The sequence below is a fragment of the Zophobas morio genome, unplaced genomic scaffold, assembly GCF_036711695.1.
Source record: "Zophobas morio isolate AGI-343-1 ecotype UQ-CSIRO unplaced genomic scaffold, CSIRO_AGI_Zmor_V1 ptg000014l, whole genome shotgun sequence".
In the NCBI taxonomy this organism is placed as follows: Eukaryota; Metazoa; Arthropoda; class Insecta; order Coleoptera; family Tenebrionidae; genus Zophobas; species Zophobas morio.
The window spans coordinates 491154-510769 of NW_026972119.1; the positions used below are offsets into that span (position 1 = coordinate 491154).

Sequence of the window (19616 nt, forward strand, 5' to 3'; positions counted from 1 at the left end):
ACTACGCAAGAGCGACAAAGTAAGCGTCGTACTCGAACGCCGTCGCCATCGAGAGGGTTCAACGTGAACCTAGTATTCCATCAAGAATTGTACTGGAACGCAGATCTCGAGAAGCCGATAGTCATCGTTCTGTAAATAACCCGAACGACGAACGCGTCGATAGACTTGAACGTTTAGTGTAATTTTTGCTAACCGATAAGATTTCGCGTGGACGTGACTCATTTGTAATGAAATCGGACTGCACTCCCTTGTTCACACCCGGCGAATCTGCTACAATGACGTCATCGCAATGGGTTGACAAAGTAGATCAGCTCAGAGAAATTAACGGCTGGAATGAACAAACAACGATTTATCACATGCAAGCTCGACTGTCAGGTTTGGCAAAAACTTGGTATTACAATTTGAAAGAGTATAACCATACGCGGGAGGGGTGGAAAAGTCTGCTCGTAAAAACGTTCCCAAATCAAAGTGATATGAGCTTACTTCAGGCTTGTGACATAACAGATCGAAATGCTGTCTCGTGCTTAATCGATGGTATCACCAATCTGACTATACAAACTGGTGCACGTGCTGGTCGTTGTGCGATACCTGAAGATCTGCATGACTAATATCTTTCAACCTTCGCCAACGAACGGCCAGAAACATCGATAGTACCATTCAAACGAACAAACAAACGTTGTCTGCAGCAAAAACTGAGTCCCCAACGGGAAGGCAGTTTGAAGAAAGAAGTTCGGCATAATTTTAAATGTTTTAACTGTGGCGATACATCGCATTATGCCTCCAACTGCCCAAAACAGCGCAAAGGGTGCTCACTCTGCAATCGATCGGGTCACGATGCTGCTACGTGTACAAGAAAACAAACAGAAGGCACAGTAATATTTGTTTCTGAAGTGAGTCCCATGCAGTCTTGTACTCACTACGCGGGTGGCACAACCCGAGCTCTAGGTCAAATCACTGCACACCTTGAAGTAGATCTAATCGGTGCGGGGGTGCCGATGGTTATAGTTGCTGATCACTTACAACACGTACCCATTATGATAGGCCAGACCTTTTTGAACAAGGCAAACGTTATCTTGGTAGTACGTAACCCAACTAAGGTTGTTCGATGCAAACCTGGTTCAGTTGCCTCAAGTAGACGATCTGCCCCCACAAAAACTGACACACGAATCAACTTCAAAGCTGGACATGTCCTTGCTAGAGGAGAGCCATGTTTGGAAGATGTTGCCTTACAGACTGCGCCTCTTCAACTGTTTGCGATGGCCGATATAAGTAAACAAGTCAATGAAACTCTTCCTGAACATTTTAAACGTAGACTATTGCAACTCCTTAACGAGTACCGCGAATATTTTGCTGAAAATAGTAACGAATTAGGTGTTGCTCACGATGTTGAAATGTCCATTAAATTGAGTGAAGATAAACCTATAACATACAGGCCATATTGGTTAGGTCTCAAAACGGACGAAAGTTCGCGATGCGGTTCAAGAAGCTTTAGATAGTGGTATTGTGGAAAAGTCTGACTCTCTTCATGCTAATCCAATACTACTAATCAAAAAAAAAAGATTGGTGAAACACAAATATGCGTTGACTATCGTAAACTGAACGGTATCACGGTCAAAGACAAATACCCACTGCCAAGATGACGGATATGCACCTTGCGGCCAACCTTGTAAGACAAAGAACGAACACACAATTCCTCATTGTGTTATGTCGACCACTGATGAGTTCAAGGCATCCTAAGTGTTAACACGAGGGTATCTATGTAAAGAGAAGGTTCTTCATTTACCTCAATCGACGATAAAATGATAGAAGCTATTAGCAAACACTATTGGTTTGCGAAAATGACAAAGTATGTCAAAAGATACATAGCTTGTTGTCTGTCTTTAACAAGGGTCTGAATCCAATGCACACTCTACACATAGATCATTTGAGGCCATTTGTAAGAATTAGTAGGAAAAGCACCTATTTCATCACAGCAATAGATGCTTTCACAAAGTTCATTTCTATGAAAACAGTAAGCAGTACGAAAACCGAACCAGCAATATTATTCCTTAAAGAAATTTTTGGACTGTTTGGTATACCGCAAAGATTAATGTCACAGAGGAACTTGCTGTGCGAGCAAAAAGTTTCAAGACTACGGCTAGAAATGTGGCATTAGGGTAAGATTTAATGCTACAGCAACGCCTTGAGGAAACGGTCAAATGGAACGATACAACAGAACGATTCTGAACGCATTGAGTTGTTCTGGTGAGAACGAAGTCAAATGGAACGATACAACAGAACGATTCTAAACGCATTGAGTTGTTCTGTTGAGAACGAAGTCTAATGGGACGAAAGAAAAACATAATTACAATTTAGTTTGAATTCGACAGTATGTAAAAGCACTGAAAAAAAAATCCGGATGACTTACTGTTGAATTATCGCCCATACAGTGTAGACGATGCATATCTCCTACATACGTCGAGTTTCAATGATGAAACTCAGGATTTGCAACAGATACGGGCAGAAGGTATCCAGAAGATGTACGAAGAATAAAAACGTTAAAAAAAAGTTTTGACGCTAAGAGACGACCAGCTGATCAATACGAAATGGGTCAGCAGATGTTGGTAAGAAAAGTTATTGCCTCAAATGAGAAAAAAACGAGCAAAAAGTTGCTGCCCAAGTTTTCAGGCCCGTATATTATTGTACAGACGTTACCTCACGATCGATACGTTGTCGAAGATCTTCCTGGAACACACCGTTCCCAAAAATTCTACAGAAACGTCCGAAACGAATGATGATTAGCCTAAGATTCTAGTTGTATACTAAGTTTTGTTGTGCTAACAGTTGAATTTATTCAGTATTATTACTGTTTATTTAATAAAAGTAAGTTTTGAGTTCGTCTCTTTACGTACTGTAAAACGTTTACTATCGCAAAACACAGGGGCAAAGTGTCCATGTTTTGGTAAGTAAGGACTGCTTTTAATGTCCGCATTTACAAGAAATACAGAATGAAAGTCATTCTAAACTAAAAAGAAAAAACCCAAGGTGACGGTGACGGTGTGTGTACTGCTTGTGCGTGCTGGTGGTAATTCTTCCTATTTTAGAGGTATCTCTGTTACTTTAATACTTAATACTTTCCTCTGGTCATTTTCATAAGGGTCTTTTTTCGGGTTACTTTAATACTTAATACTTTCCTCTGGTCATTTTCATAAGGGCCTTTTTTCGGTAAGGGTTGCGTTCTCACTGAGAAAACCGTGATTTTAGCGGTTTATTGCAACAGCTTCCTGCTAACGCCATCAATTTGAACTAAAAACCTTGATAAGTTTTCTTTCTTGTTGCTGTTTTTACTTTGGTGTTATCGCGCGTATTCGATCGGTGGCGATTATCGACATGACCGACTCTTGCACTGAATGTTCCAAAAAAATCAATCCTAATACCAAATCTATAGCCTGCTCCGTTTGTAATTGTAAATTTCATCTAAAATGCTTACCAAATATTAGTACCGAAATTGACAACGAGAAATGGGTTTGTAAAAATTGCCGTTCTGATTCCGCTACGCGTAAATCTGATGTAAGTGACTATCTTACCACTCACCACTTCGACTGAATTATGGCCAAACTGAATGATATAACTACCTGACAGTTTTCTCTGTCAGGAGATGTTATTTCCCTTCGTGATGCTCATTCAAAGTTGTTGATCGATCTGGACGTGAAATTTAAGGAACTTAAATCTAATTTAAGTAATTGCATTGAAACCGTTGACTTACAGCAAAAAGTGATTGATGAGCATTTCCAGACTATTAAGACAATGGAATCAAAAATTTCCCAAAATAGGGACCAAAGCCAAAATTTCGGTTCAAATTTAGAGAATTGTAAGACAACCGTTGAAAATCCTTCGACTAAAATAAACAATATTAACAGTGGAAACGAAGGAATAGCCAGTGGTCCCCGGTCGGTATTGGATCTCGCAGAGTTAAAAGATCGAGTGGCTCGTATGAATAATTTAATTGTATACGAGCTTCAGGAAAATGATGATGTTAGCGATGAATGTTTGTGTACGAAAATTTTCGATGCCATTACGTCCATAGTAGTTGGTTGTCCATCCTACCATATGGTACACACTCAAAGAATTGGTAGCAAAACTCTTAATAAACCCCAGCTTCTACGAGTGATTTTAGATAATCTTGCTTTCATGAGATTCATCCTTGGGCACAAACATTTGCTATCTAATAATTCTTCCTTCAAAACTATAGCCTTAGGTGGTGACAAAACAAAATATGAGCAAAAACAATTAAAAGATCTTCGTGTCGAATTTTCTAGACGTCTTCAACAGGCTGAAGCTAACTTAACTATTAAATATCGTAAAGGCATGCCTGGAATTGTATCATCAATTAACTAATAACATCAGTTGAATGGAAGTTCGCCTATACAAATATTCTCTCATTGTCTTCTAAATTTAATGAGTTTGCCTTATTTATGGAATTCTATAAACCCGACATCATGTTAATCTCTGAATCATGGCTGACTAATTCTATCCAAAGTTACTGTGTTAATATTTGTAATTATACCTTGTTTTGATCAGATAGGGCGAATGCTATGAAAGGTGGAGGCACCTGTATATATATCAGTCATAACCACGGTGTATAATAAGTTAGGTGTTCCGACGAGCGCGTGAAACGTGTCCCCAACTAGTCACAGATTTGGAGTGAGAGAAACAGAAGAGGGCGGCCATCATTTAATCGCACTGACGGGAAAGAGACGGGAGAAGTATTTGTCGGAATTAAAGCCATTTAGGTCCAAAAATCATCAAAATTAATTATCCGTTGTATTAAAATAAAAACTTTAAACTTTTTTAAAATAATAATTTATTTAAAAAGATGAATGTGAACTCGTTGTTAAAGATAGTTCTTTTCGCATTCACATATTATATTAGTTTCACTCACTTCTGTTCGTTTCACAAGACAACTAAAAAATATCCATTAACCATTATCTGCTTTACTGTTTGAGAAATAAAAATTTACCATTATTACGTAGTCTGTAATCGAGACTCTTTTCTTTTTTCTGCACATGCCTTGGTTGTTTTCTCTTGTTCCTGTTTATAAAATTGTTTAATTCGCATAATTGTGTAAAAATATATTGCCTTTGAAAATATTTCCATTCTATGCTCTTCACAAGAAAAAAGAAAGTAAATAGTAATAAAAATTTTTGTTGCGAATAGCTCTTCAATTGTTGCATCGAATACATCCACAAAATCGATATATTTCATAAGTATCCTTTCCACCCATCGGAACATATTAAACATTAACAAATCTGGATGGTTTAACCACCCCCTGGATTTTGTACTAGTAAATTCAGATGTACTAGAACATGGATCTTCTTTGTTATATAACTGTTCACGGCAAATATTACATTTTGAAGTATTGTATAATAAATGATGTTGTCAACAATTTTAGTTGCAGTGACATCTTCAAATAGTTGTTCGTCTATTTCGTTAATCGGTGAATCTGTATCTAAAATATATTCAATTTTCCTTTTTATTTTCTCAACATGATTTTTCCCGCATTCTGGTATTTGTTTCAAAAATAGTTTTGGAGTCATTAAATGATAACGAATGATTTGCATTACTATTTTCCTGCATCTGTGTGCAATTACCAAATTTCGGAGGTTTTAATAATTTATAAACCGATAACATTCGGTATAGCTGCAAAGAGTTATAGATCAGGGATCTCCATTGGCACAACCTGCTTGTCGAATTGTGCCGAAAAATCTCTGCAAAAAATATAGTTTATGTGGAATAAAGAAAAAATACATATCGCATTCAAAAACCCTCTGAAAGTAAACATAAATTCTGTTTCTTGAATGTTAAAACATAACACATAACCGATAAAAAGGGAGTAATTGTTTTAAGTAAAAATAAAATTCAACATAAAATGCCTACTAAGTATTACTATCGCGACGACAAGTATTTTTTAGTGCAAAGTGTTGTTCAAAAGCAGCAGTTCACTACTGCAATAAAAGTGCCATTCCAGTAATCTGTCTTTAGGTACCCGAAACACCGACACTTTTTCGGGATTACCATTGTATCCGCTAGAACAATTAGGCACATTTTCTACCCATTTTTATTGATAAATCAAAAAACAAGTAAGAAATCGCAGAGAAAACCTAGCAAAATCTGTCACACCTAGAGAGGGAAACAACCCGCCAAACGCTGCTAAACAGATCTAAGTTGGTTACAGGCCGCCGCTGTCTGTCTCTCTCGACTGCTCATCGTGACTAAACCGGCGTCAAGTCGATGCACGGTGAATACGCTTCGTCGTAACACCTAACTTATTATACACCGTGGTCGTGACCTACAATCCGATTATAATGTTGAGGTACTTGCAATCGATGTGCCTAGTATAGAAGTAACTTGCCTAAAAATCTTTAATAAATATTTTTCCATAATTGTTTCTTGTGTTTATCGACCCCCAAATAGCCCCCCTGAGGCTGATTCTCAGTTGTATCGAATCTTGTCCCAATTAATTGAGAGATATGAAAATCTATATTAATAAAAATGAATCGCCGAAATGTATGTACGCCCATAACTTCAGAACGGCCGCACCGAATCGGACGATTCTTTTTTTTACGTGTTCCTTATCGTCGGGAGAAGGTTTATATGTAAGAATATTTATAAAAAATAAGACGGCTAAAAGATAAAAAAAAAATTAAAAATTTTGCACGGGAATCGCCGCTTCCAATGAATTTGAATAGTTGGCCATTCCTGACGGACCTGTCGCCTGACTGACGTGTCACACAAAACTATTTCTTCCGTGCGATTGTGAAAAGTATTATTGCATTTCAAGTCGTTGTTTGTTTTTTCGTAACAAAAAACCGTAGTTTATTTCAAGAAAAGTGTTGGTTAAAGTGAATTCAGTTACGCATTGCGAAAGTTTCTTATTAATTTTGATCTGCCATTCTATTTACCTATGTTCACTTTGTTGGTTTCGACAAAACCTCAAACTTTACCGTTATTCGAGGATTTGATTTGATGTTTTCAGTATTTTAAAATCCTCAAGACAAAATTTACAGATTTGATTGACTGCGAAAATAATTCTGTGTCGTTTTATGAAGTTCATTACAACGCCGAGAAGACGACAAGCTGACATAGGTCCACGAAGTCAATGAAATGTGAGACGAACTACCTCAGGTACAAATCGCAATGATTTATTTCATGGGTAATTCGGATACGGAAGTTGATCAGCGTCGTGCTCATAATCAACATAATAGTCAAACATTGAAGCGAGACATTGGGTGGTATGAATAAAACTGAGTAGATACTCATATTCGAAGTACGAAGTACCTAGAAAGAGTAATAATCTTATATACCTGAGCATCTACTCTATGTACTGAGTACCTACTTGGAAACATTGTATCTCCCCGGACACAAATTGAACATCTACCTACGCGTTTTGTGAGCATTTAATCTAAAATTGAGCATCGGCGTGGCAAATGACTGAACTGTCTGTAAAGCAGCTTAGAAAACGAGTAGGATCGTTGTAAAAGTGAATTTTGACTAAACATTAGGGATGTATCGACTAGTGGCCGACCGGTCGGATAAGCTGACTATTCGGCCGTTTTTCATCGTCGCGTCGGCTGGCAGTCGGCGACTACTCGGCTAAACAGCCGATCGGTCGGCTTTTTTTTATTAAAATTAAAATAGTATATAAAACAATTAAACCTAGTTTACAGAACCTCAATTAAATATTTAGTTGCAATTTACTTTTTAACCCCGCGTTAAAGTACCATGTGACCGACTCTACGCCAATCAGACGTCGCTAATGGCCTTGTTGAATGCGCGATCAACTTAAACTCAGTTAAAATATTGTATAAACTGGCCCTAAATTGTGTTATTTGTACTGAGTTACTAAAAAATTAAATGTTAAAATTATCCAAACAAATTTAACACATTTTTTGGAAAACAAAGGAACTTTAGTTATTCCTTTTATTAACCCTTAAACGCCGAGAATTCAGCCTTTTAAAATTTTATATTTTATGCTTTTGATTTAGCCTGCATAACTAAGGAGTAATTCAAAAATAATATTTTTATTTATTTGTGATATATACTTTAGCCAAAAAAGGCCGTGACCATTTGGTAACACTGGCACCTGCACTACCGTGTTTTCTCAAAATAATAAAAATCGTATTTATTTGAAAAGCATTTTATTTTCTAGTATGGAAAGATTGGAAACAATTTACACATAAGCCGACTTAACACTTGGTGCACATAGTTCGCCCAACAGTTTTGCAGTTTTGCCCAGCACATCGTCTTCTTTTATTGTCTTGTGTTTGGGCTACAAAATGATCGATCCTATCGTATCGCAAATCATCGGGAACTCGTCCATATGTGTTAGCTGTTGACGATGGTACTTTTCCGGGGCTTTTTGGAGGACTTTCATACCGTTGCAAGTAGATGGTAACTATTTCCCGACGGAATTCCAACTGTGTCATGGTGCCTCCGCATTTTTTATGTATTTGCCAGGCATTTTGGATGCATACGTCAAGAAGCCACGTGAAAATACCCCACCACCACTTTTTTCCTCTCATGCCCACTCTATAGCGTCCAATATTTTCATCCATAAGATCTACCCCTCCCATGAAAGCGTTGTATGTTCCAATTGCGTTTGGACGAGGGACGATAATAGTTTTTTTTTCTGCCTGAGAATATCGTCTTACGCCACTTGTGGGTTCCACTCCATTCAATGTAGATGCCACAGTTACCACTCCGTTGTCTACCCAACGTACAAATAAAATTCCGTGAGTTCTATCTATGATGGATGCAAACGTACTCCTCGCCTTCTTTTCCATAATTTTTTTGCTGGGAAGTGGACAGTCACGGGGGATTCTGTTTTCGCGGATAGTTCCGGTACCTTGGTACCCATTTTCTTTTAGGTGTGTCAACAATTTTATACTTGCGAATAAATTATCAAAATGTAAATGAAAAGGCAAAAGTGTTTTCAACTTTGTAATTTCGTCTAACATTTGTACCATTGGTGCTGAAGCCTTTCCAAAGGATTTTTCATATTCAGCTGAGCGTCGCAGATTGTTACCTACAGAAATAAAAAGATCGCAATAATTATAATAAGATTGATAAGTAAAAATTACCCTGATATAGTTCGAAGTTGACAAGATATCCCGATGGAGTATTGAGACACCACATTTTATAACCAAATCGTATGGGTTTACCCCTGATGAACTGTTTGCAACTGTGTCGCCCAAAGTATTTTATCATGCTTTCATCATAACGTAACTTCTCTTCTGGAACAAAATATTGCAAACACTTTTTCTTTATTAGATCCATTAGTGGTCTCATTTTCCATATTTTGTCAGCTGGATTCGGTTTGGAATTGTCCGCGCAATGCAAAAATTTACAAACTTGCAGAAAACGGTCTCGACGCATTGAATTCACCACAAGTTCGTTTCGCATATCAGGTTTGCTGTCCCAATAATTTCGTTTTCCAGGTAATACGTTATATCCACTCAATATAAGAATTGCAATAGCACACTTTGTTTCGTGTTGAGACAATTGTGGGTTAGTACAATTGGTGAAAAGTGCATAGTTGTTAATTTCTGTTTGTAGTAGTTCATATACATCATCACCAAAAAACATTTCGAACAGCTCAACTGGTGAGAAATTGTGATAGTGGTCAAAGTTTGGAGCCGGAAATTCACGATGATTAAAATTTTTGTCAAAATCGCCTATTATCCACTCTATCTTCTCAGTTAATTTTGACTTTCCAGAAGAGGTGCTAGCATGAGCAGTGGAATATAATAAATTATCTTCAGGGGTGCTTGAATTTACGAGCCTGACTTTAGCTGGTGCTCTCAATTGGGAACCTGGCAAATTGTCAATCAAGCCTCCACCGTCTTCGTCACCCGAGTCTTCGTCCGTGATACCTCCATTATCAGGGGGTTCAATAAAAATTTTATCAATGTCGTCATTATATGTCATTTCTAGGGCTTCTTGAAGCGAAAAGCCTCGCGTATCACATAAAGAGATTTAGGAATAACACGGTAGTACACGCGCCTAGCGTTACCGTGTGGTAACGCAATGAAAAAAACCTGTGTAGTTTAGTCAAGATTTTGTAAATATGGACATAATGGGCATAAGTAAATGATTTCATTCTTTCTTCATTGCGTATCAGAATTATAACGTATAAATAACAAAAGGTAACAAAATTATACTCACTTAAAATTAGGTTCCATCACTTTTTGCTACGAAAACCAAACAGGTGAATTTGAAAAATTCCTAACACGTGCAACGAGCAAGAAAAGGGACAATGCAGTATATCGTTACATTTATGAAACTTCCCTTGTCAAAACTAGCGCGATACCTAGCGGCACAATCGCCAATTAACATTACAGGAATTTTTTTAAAATTTATTTTTCTCCGTTACCATATGGTCACGCTAGACGCTTATGGGTTCATGGCCGACTCCATTAATCGCTAAAGAGATATGGCCGTTCCAATCGGCGTTTACAAATTGGCTATCCAAACAATTGAAAAGTTCTCTAAAGTGGTGCCATCTGACATCATCAGCTCAAAAGTTTGCCAAATAAATCATATCTAAAATGTACAAAATATGATGAGTCTGTACTTGTGATATATCACTCCATTCATATTTTTTGGATTTGCATATACAGGGTGACTCAAAAAAATTAATGAATGCGTAAATTTATTTTATTGATTTACTCAGGAACTACAAAACTGAATGCTTTGAAATCCTGCAGATGTTTTCAGGTTATAAAGAGCATAATAAATTTTTAGTCAAAATATATTTGGTTATCTTCTCCAAAAAACTGATGACGTCAGCTCAAAAGTTTGCCGAATAAATCCTATCTAGAATATACAAAATATGATGAGTCTGTACTTGTAATTTATCACTCCATTCATATTTTTTAAATTTGCATATACCGGGTGACTCAAAAAAAATAATGAACGCGGAAATTTATTTTATTGGTTTACTCAGGAACTACAAAACCGAATTTTTTGAAATCTACTGCGAAAAAAAACATAATAGGCATGCAGTCGTCACGTTTCCGACAGCGAGGGAAGTACTGTCTAAACTCTTTAGACCAATTTTTTTATAACCACTTTTCTTCGCTGTTGACTAAATGTTCACTTGTTAAAAAAGTTCCCACTATTCTGGGCAAACCATGGATTGACTTGGCGCTGTTGAAACAAATCCAGCACAAAAAGAAACTTTGGCTGAAATTTAGAACATCTCGTAAAACGGAAGACTATCGTGTACATCGATCATTTTCCAATTCTCTGTCTATAGGTTTATCTAAGGCTAGGTCTTCGTATGAAAATTCTATTGCTGAAAACTCTGACAATTGCAAACGCTTCTTCAGGTATGTTCGTTCCCAAATTAGCACTAAAGTTGGTGTACCACTATTAAAACGAGCTGATGGTACTCTCTGTAGCGATTATAATGAAGTCCCTTCTGTTTTTACTGACACCTTTGCCGATGCTTTCACTATTGAGCCAACTTTATTGTCGCCAAATATTTCTATTGATAGGGACCCTAACTCGATTACCACCTTGCAGTTTAGTCCTGAACTAGTCGCTGCCAGTATCAAAGATCTTAAAGACACATCAGCACCCGGTTTGGATAAAATTTCTCGAAAGCTACTGAAAATTAGTTGTGACCATATTGCACCCTGCCTTTCCAATATAATGCAACAATCCCTTGACTGTTGCCGATTACCACCTGCCTGGTTACTTTCAGTCGTTACACCTATTTACAAAAAATGCGATAGATATTTGGCTTCTAAATATAGGCCTATTTGTCTGCAATCTGTCGTTTTAAAAACGATGGAATCAATTATTGCCAAAGAACTTAGAAAATTTGCATCGGAAAACAACTTAATTCCCGATATCCAACACGGCTTCACTGTAGGTAAATCAGTTATTACCAATCTACTTTGTTGTTTAAACGATTGGACTCGTAGCGTTGATCTTAATCTCCCTGTGGACGTATTATATCTTGATTTTGCCAGAGCTTTCGATAAAGTTCCCATAAATCGCCTTTTCTTTAAACTTGAGCATCTTGGCATTCGAGGAAAACTATTACGATGGTTTGAAAATTATCTAACCAATAGATACTTTTGCGTAAGGGTAGGTGATAGTCTGTCTGGGAATGTAAAGGTCCTTAGTGGGGTACCGCAGGGATCAGTATTACGGCCCCTCTTGTTTTGTTGTACGTCGCTGATTTACCAACCCACTTGTCCTCTACCGTTTCAATGTTTGCCGACGATACTAAATTATATGCCAACCCGCTTACTAATTATGACCACCTTACAAAAGATCTACAGGCTCTCAATTCATGGTGTTCCGGTTGGCTGCTGCCTTTAAATTGTGACAAATGCACCGTTCTCCACCTGGGTAAGAATAACCCCATGCTTAGTTATAACATTGCGGGAGTACCTTTAAGTGTGGTCGATTATCATAACGATTTAGGCATTATTATTTCTTCCGACCTCAAATGGGAACGACATATTGTATCGATAACAAGAAAAGCTAATTCTATGCTGTTCCTAATTAGTCGCTCCTTTTGTAATCCCACTACCTCCACGGCTGCCAAACTCATTCGGATGTACGTTAGGCCAATACTAGAGTTTGCCGCTCCATCCTGGTCGCCATATTTTGCTAAGGACATTAACGCTTTGGAGCGAGTCCAACGAAGAGCCACTAAGCTGGCTCCTGCTATTAGACACAGACCGTATGAAGAACGGTTATCTGTCATGAAGTTGCCGTTATACAGGTTGTTCGCTAAGTTGAGACATTCCTTTTAACACGTAGTTTTATGCCTTGCTCTAAAGCGATTTAGCTTCTATTACCTTAGTAAAATTTCGATATTTATTGATTTCATCTTTTTATAAATTTTAGAAATTTTTAGAGACGGTCCTGTCCAAAATTTCTAATTAAAGATTAGCGTTTACAAAATATATCATTGTCATGGATATGAATTTAGAGTATTGTCAGAGCTGTCATTCAAATTTATTGACATGGCTTTTCAACGTGCTTATCGTTTTGAAAATAGTGAGCTTGTAGATATGTTAATACTCTATGGAGAATGTCACCAAAACGCTGCTGCGGCGTCGAGAATGTATGCAGAAAGATTCCCCCGAAGGCATCCCCCTGGGCCTCGTCAATTTACGAATCTCGTACAGCGAGCTAGAGAAACTGGAAACTTACAGGAACATCGTGGAGGACACGCCGGTAGACCAAGACTCCAACAGATGTTAGATCTAGAAGAGGAAATTCTAGAAATAATAGGCAAAGATCCAGCAATTAGTACCCGACAAATTGCTCATCGAGTAAATACATGTCACAGCAAAGTATGGAGCACATTACGTGAAAATCAGCTCCATCCTTGTCACGTCCAACGTATGCAATCTTTAATACCTCCTGATTATCCCCGAAGAGTACGATTTTCAGAATGACTTTTGGAACAAACTATGAACCATGAAAATTTTATTAACCAAATTCTGATCACTGATGAAACAACATTTACTCGTAATGGTACAATGAATTTTCGTAATACACATGTATGGGCCTTTGAAAACCCGCATGCAATTCGCCGCACAAATTTTCAGCACAAATTTTTGATAAACATATGTGCTGGCATTCTAAAAGGTATATTTATTGGACCATTTATTCTACCGGATCGCATCGATGGTATGCAGTATCTCAATTTTTTGCAAAACGATTTGCCTGAATTACTGGAAGAAGTTCCATTAAACATTAGGCTGAACATGTGGTTCCTAAATGACGGCGCACCACCACATTATCGTCTGGAAGTGCGGAATTATTTAAACTACGCTTTTCCTCATAGGTGGATAGGGCGAAATGGCCCCATTGCCTAGCCGCCCCGTTCGCCGGACCTAAACGCTTGCGACTTTTACTTATGGGGGCACATGAAGCAGTTGGTTTATACGAGTGAAATACACACAGTTGAGGAGCTACGAGATCGTATTTTTAATGCCGCTAACCAAATTCGACAGCAGCAAGGGATCTTGTCCTGTGGCAATTCCTGGATACGAAGATCAAGACTTTGCATTGCAAATAACGGCAACAATTTTGAGCATTTACTGTGAGTTTCTCAGGTGAGCAGTTGGAGTGAGAATTCTTAAGTTAGACATTTCGTAAAACATCACTTCTTTGTTTTTACATTTTCTTTCTTCAAATAATTAGCCATCTGATTAATTAAATTCTGTTGTGTTACATTTCAGTTATCAGTTTAGTACATAAATAAATCTAACAACTTACCGTTGTGATTCACCTAGATAGTTTATAGATTTTTCTTATCGTTTCGAATAGGTAGACGTTTTAAACCTTGAACTACGAAATAGAAATGAAGAGTTAAAATTAGAAACTTCCAAACGATTTTTAAAACGTCATAAAGGGACAAGTACTACTGACATTATTAGAAAATATGACAACCATGGTAACAATGGATATTGTATAGGTAGGCATCGTATTCCAGTTAGGATAGAATGAACAGGACCGAACTCAAAATTTTAGAAAAGTACAATTACAAATAACTATTTAACTTTCTTACAATGCCACTTTTGGTTAAGTGACTTAGGCTAAAACCCTTTAGAATTAAGTATAGTAGCACGTGTTCGAAGGAACGTCTCAACTTAGCGAACACCCTGTATAGAAGGAGAATACGTAGAGTCCTTCTCCTCACCTATCGAGCTTTTAGGGACGTCCCGATTATCAACTTCTTCACACTGAATAATGACACAAGACTTCGAGGGCATCCTTGGAAACTCCACAAGGAACAATACCGTATTCTTTCTCGACAACACTTTTGGTCTTGTCGGGTTTGCAATCACTGGAACGCCTTATCGCGGAACGTCGTGGAGTTGCCTAGTGTCAATTCGTTTAAGAATCATCTTGACTCTTTTCTCTAAGAATATTTTTCTTAGTTATAGTACTGGGTTTGTAATTATTATTTTTTATTTTCTATTATTATGTTTTTTTGCAGTATCTTATCACACTTTAGTATATAAGTTATCCAATAATTTTCCATTACCGTTTTTTTTTTTTTTAGTTAAGTTATACAGGTCCTCACTGTATCTTTATTACTTAATAATAATAATAATAATAATAAAGAACAGAAAGTCTATTCAAGAACTACAGAATGAAGGTCATTCTAAAGAATCCAAAGTCTGTTCAAGAATAGAAAGTCTATTCAAAAACTACATAATGAAGGTCATTCTGAAGAACCTAAAGTCTGTTCGCGAGTAGAAAGTCTATTCAAAATAAGTAAAATGCACGTCATTTTGGAAAACAGAAAGTTTGTTAGAAAAGAGAAAGTCTAATAAAGAAACACCATTCCAAACAACAAAAAGTCTGTTGAACAGAAGAAATGCTTTCCTGAAAGCGTTTCGAACGACGGGGAAAAGTCCCTAAGAACTGGTATTAGGTTATCGGCCGAAAGGTTGGTCCGATGCCTACTTATTGAACGATTTAGATCTTGAAGAGAACGTTTCTGATCTTGTTTCTATACGGCGTCAAGCAGCTGAGCAAACGGCTCAGTATCAAGACGCGCAGAAGAAACGATATGATTTACGACGAAGACCTACTCAATATAAAATTGGGCAGTATGTGTTGATGCGAAAAACGATTGCATCAAATGACGGAAAGGGCAAAAAGGCATTGCCTAATTACTCTGGTCCATACGTAGTGACAAAAGTGTTATCTTACGACCGGTGCGTAATCAAAGACTTACCGGGAGCGCAACGTGCACAAAAGATGTATAAAGGTTTTGTTCGGTTGATAAGCTGAAGGTTTTTCAACCTATAATGAAAGATGATGGGTTGGATACTTCTCCCGACGAGGAAGAAACTCCAATTCATCCCAAGAAAAACTGTCACTAACAGGTTCTTGACGTAACGGTTTCCAACGTGGATACACGAAAGGTATCTATCCAACGACAATTTTTGTCAAGGATACTATTAACGAAAAGGGATCCCGCGAACGATCACAAAACATCCACCAAAGTGGTTCATTACGGCAAAGTGTCTTTATTACGTAACTGTTAATTACATGACCTTTCGAGCTAAAACGATGATGTCTTGTTGAGAGTGGTTAACCCATCTTGTCAACGACATGATCGTTTACCAATTGAGCAAAGTGCTAGAAGTAAATGTCTAGAACCTGATGATAGTCACTAGGCACCTTCAATGAAAGACGCCCTTTTTCAAACAACGTGCTATGTATTGTAAAAAGCCAACTGTGTCTTCATGTTGATAATTTCTTTTTGTATTTATTTAGCTACCATTCTACGAGGACGTAGAAGAAGGCAGCGTGACCGAGCTGTAAGCGCCCTTGAATTTTATGGACTCGTGTGGTTCTGAACAGAGTCGCACATGAGATGCTGACAAGGAGTTCTGGGGCGAGGGAAGGCAGAATATACTCATACGTCGAGAGAGAGAGTTCACACATTCGGTTGTCTCTTTGTTTTAATAAAAACTTATCTTAAATTGAAGAGCTTTTATATGTTAATAATTATTATTTAGTGCTGCGCAAAGACACCATGGAAAAAGCAGTAGCAGTACAAGTGGAAGTAAAAGCAAGAACTCAAAAAGTGGTTCTGACAGTAGGGAAGGTGATAAGCTGGCGTTACATAAAGAAACTACATGAATTACAAAATGAAGAATTCCTAAATGTTGCAAACAAGTTGAAAAAGGCACATTTCGAGTGGCAGCAACATAAAATGAAAGTAAGTTGTTTTCCTGACAATATTCCTAATTGACATTAATAATTAAGTTCTATTATAGGTGAGTTTAGCAGCACAAACTCTTAGCAAGACTGTTGCGGATGCACTTGAATTTTTAAAAGATCTTGGTATTGGTGACTTTCAAGGTTGTGAAGCAGCAATAGAATTCATCAGAAGGATAGATTCTTTATTTGATATTCTCAATTCCCGAAGTGTATGTGCTAAGAATTTTAAGGCACCTTTGAGAGAAAACAATGAAGAAATGTGGCGTCCATTTCTCACCGACACCAATGAGTATCTTCTGAATTTGAAGGATGTCATTGGCAGGCCTTTGTGGTGCACAACCCGAAAAACGTCAATTCTGGGCTTTGTTATTTCTGCTACGTCGTTCATGGGAATTTTTGATGAATTTGTTAGTAGTAAGAGGTTGAGTTACTTGCTAACATATAAATGTAGTAAAAGATCATCTGGAAATTTTCTTCTGCTCAGTGCGGTAAGCTTTTTAAAGAAACAATTGCATTAATTTTTGTATGCACTGGAATTACACAAATCTGTATTTATTTTTCTGTTTTCAGATCGAGAAATGGGTGAAACAATAACCCTACTCCTCTACAATTTTGTAAAACTTTTAGAAGATTGCTTCTATTTACAAATATAACGAGGGAAGGAGTAAAGTGCTTTGCACCACCTGTATGCTCTCTGTTAGCAGTGGCCCAAGGCAAAAGAGCACAAATGTTCAACAATCAGTTGACGTGTTTGTCTTGAAAAAATATGGTGTCGATATTTTGACTGAAGCACTTGCAGATCATTACTATGACTGTCTAATTTTATTGGGCTGAGTGAAGTGGCAGAAAACGTTGTGACATATATTGGTAGCTATGTTGTCAAAATGGTGCTGAAGACGTTTAAGTGCGCAGACTGCATTTGTTCTTGCATTGAAACACGAGGAAGTGACTTACAGTTTACAGAACATGGGTAAAATAAAATACTTACAATAGTTATTTTTTAAGTCTTAACAAAATTTTGATTTTAGGTGGGCTTATTAAACCTTTTGCTGGGGTTGTAAAGATTTGTTGTTACTGTGAGTTGCAAATACGAAAAATTTTGCAACTCACCGATAACAAACTTCCAAGCAATGAACAATTTTTTAAAACTTTTGGCATAGCTTGTGCGCAGAGATTCTACAGCGGTGCCAGCATTCTTTTTCCTAATTTAGAGGACCACGCACTCGAGACGGCGGCCATCGATGAAGGCCATTTATATATTCTTATTAAACAAATAATTAATGCCTACATGTAAATATATAAGAATGTTTAATTTGAGCAAAAGACTTTCATGTCTTGCTCAAAGCACTTCTGTTAGACATGTGTACACAAAATTGGTACTGTTTTCGCATCAATAAATATATTGAAATATAATTATGTTTATTTATTTATATAAGGTGGAATATATTTTAGTTGTGATTTATTATTAGGTGATTTTAATTAATGATTTTAAACTTCCCGCTAAATAATCAAGCAATTGTCTAGGGATATCAAGTCCTGTTAGTGATTTGTGATTATGTTGGCAACAGTTAACTGATAAAATGACTGCTTTCAATTTTACCAAGGATTTTGTGTCTGCGCAAGTGGAAGGTCATTCTTCCTCTCCATATCTCTGATCCAATATCACACCTAAATCAGTTACTTGATCAACTGATTCTAGCACAGAATTATTAATGCTGTATTGAACTTTATGATTTTTGTTGCCCAATCGAAACACCGAGTATTTGTTGGTATTAAGAGGTAATAGCCACAAGGTGGTCCATGTGTAAATAAAGTCAAGATCCTCTTGCAATGATACAATGGGTTACAAAATATTTTTCCATCATCAGCATAACAAGCGCTTCTCGATTTCAATCCCACCTGTAAGTCAGCTATGTAGATCAAGAAAAGAATGGGTCCCAGAACAGATCCTTGCGGAACGCCAGACAGTACGTAGTGGGTATCAGAGTACGAAGTTCCAACTTTAACTGAGAATGTACGATTGGAAAGGAACGCCTTTACTCACTCCAGTAATAGTCCTTTGACTCCCGCGTATTCTAGCTTGGGCAAAAGGCGTCTGTGAGGGACTCGATCGAAGGCTTTTTCAAAATCTAGGTAGAAGACGTCAACTGGTTCCGATTTGTCTAAATGAGATGTCCAGATGTCTAAACACTGCAGCAAACAAGTAACTACCGATTTTTACTTCCCGAGCGTAAGCAAAGGAAGTATTGTAATCGAGTCCGTCGGCCGACTCACTACTTTTGCATTTTCTCGACCGATCATGACCCCTAGAGGACGAAGAAATAGGTCTCCCGTTTCCGCCTGTCTGTCTGTCCATCTGTTCGTCTATCTGTGTGTCCGTCTGTCTGCCGTCCCGGATTTTTATTAGACAGATAATCTCCGAAAGTACTGGGCCGATTGTTGTCAAATTTTGTATTTATATTAGGTATATCATGTAGATGGTAAAACCATAGATTAATATAGATGCGACATATAGGCTTATTTTGCAAAACCTCCCTCATTAACATTGGAGTCCTCAACCGCCAAAGGCAAGCGCCTAATTTAAATAGTCGGTGCTAATAAAAACTTTGCTTCATTATAATTGTAATTCGTGTGACCTGAATGAAAGTGAAGGAAATAGTAAGCAGTTTGTAAATCTAGTGTCAATTTGTCGGAAACAAAAGGCGTCGTTAAAAATATTGTGACATTTTACTTCCCGAGCCTAAGCAAAGGAAGTATTGTAATCGAGTCCGTCGGCCGACTTTCTACTCTTACTTTTTCTCGATCTTTCATGACCCCTAGAAGACAAAGAAATAGGTCTCCCATTTCCGTCTGTCTGTCCG

General features: G+C 37.5%; 2 protein-coding genes across 2 annotated transcripts; one reads left to right on the plus strand and one right to left on the minus strand.

The window, feature by feature from the left end:
- Positions 1-8225: 8225 nt before the first annotated feature.
- LOC135129110 (piggyBac transposable element-derived protein 3-like) lies at positions 8226-9966 on the minus strand. Its single transcript, XM_064056192.1, has 2 exons — positions 9120-9966; positions 8226-9064 (listed from the first exon to the last, which is right to left on the minus strand). Exons 1-2 carry the CDS (start codon positions 9964-9966, stop codon positions 8226-8228), a joined length of 1686 nt encoding a protein of 561 aa, XP_063912262.1.
- Positions 9967-16550: 6584 nt separating this feature from the next.
- On the plus strand, positions 16551-17414 carry LOC135129088 (uncharacterized). The gene is made up of 3 exons (XM_064056170.1): positions 16551-16753; positions 16812-17243; positions 17326-17414. Exons 1-3 carry the CDS (start codon positions 16568-16570, stop codon positions 17347-17349), a joined length of 642 nt encoding a protein of 213 aa, XP_063912240.1. The 5' UTR covers positions 16551-16567; the 3' UTR covers positions 17350-17414.
- The last annotated feature ends 2202 nt before the right edge of the window (positions 17415-19616 follow it).

Coding starts and splice junctions, on each gene's coding strand:
- LOC135129110 (XM_064056192.1), bottom strand. CDS start 9,966: ATGACATATAATGACGACATTGATAAAATTTTTATTGAACCCCCTGAT. Junction 9,065..9,119: donor CAACTTCGAACTATATCAGG/GTAATTTTTACT, acceptor TTATTTCTGTAG/GTAACAATCTGCGACGCTCA.
- LOC135129088 (XM_064056170.1), top strand. CDS start 16,568: ATGGAAAAAGCAGTAGCAGTACAAGTGGAAGTAAAAGCAAGAACTCAA. Junction 16,754..16,811: donor GGCAGCAACATAAAATGAAA/GTAAGTTGTTTT, acceptor GTTCTATTATAG/GTGAGTTTAGCAGCACAAAC. Junction 17,244..17,325: donor ATTTTCTTCTGCTCAGTGCG/GTAAGCTTTTTA, acceptor TTCTGTTTTCAG/ATCGAGAAATGGGTGAAACA.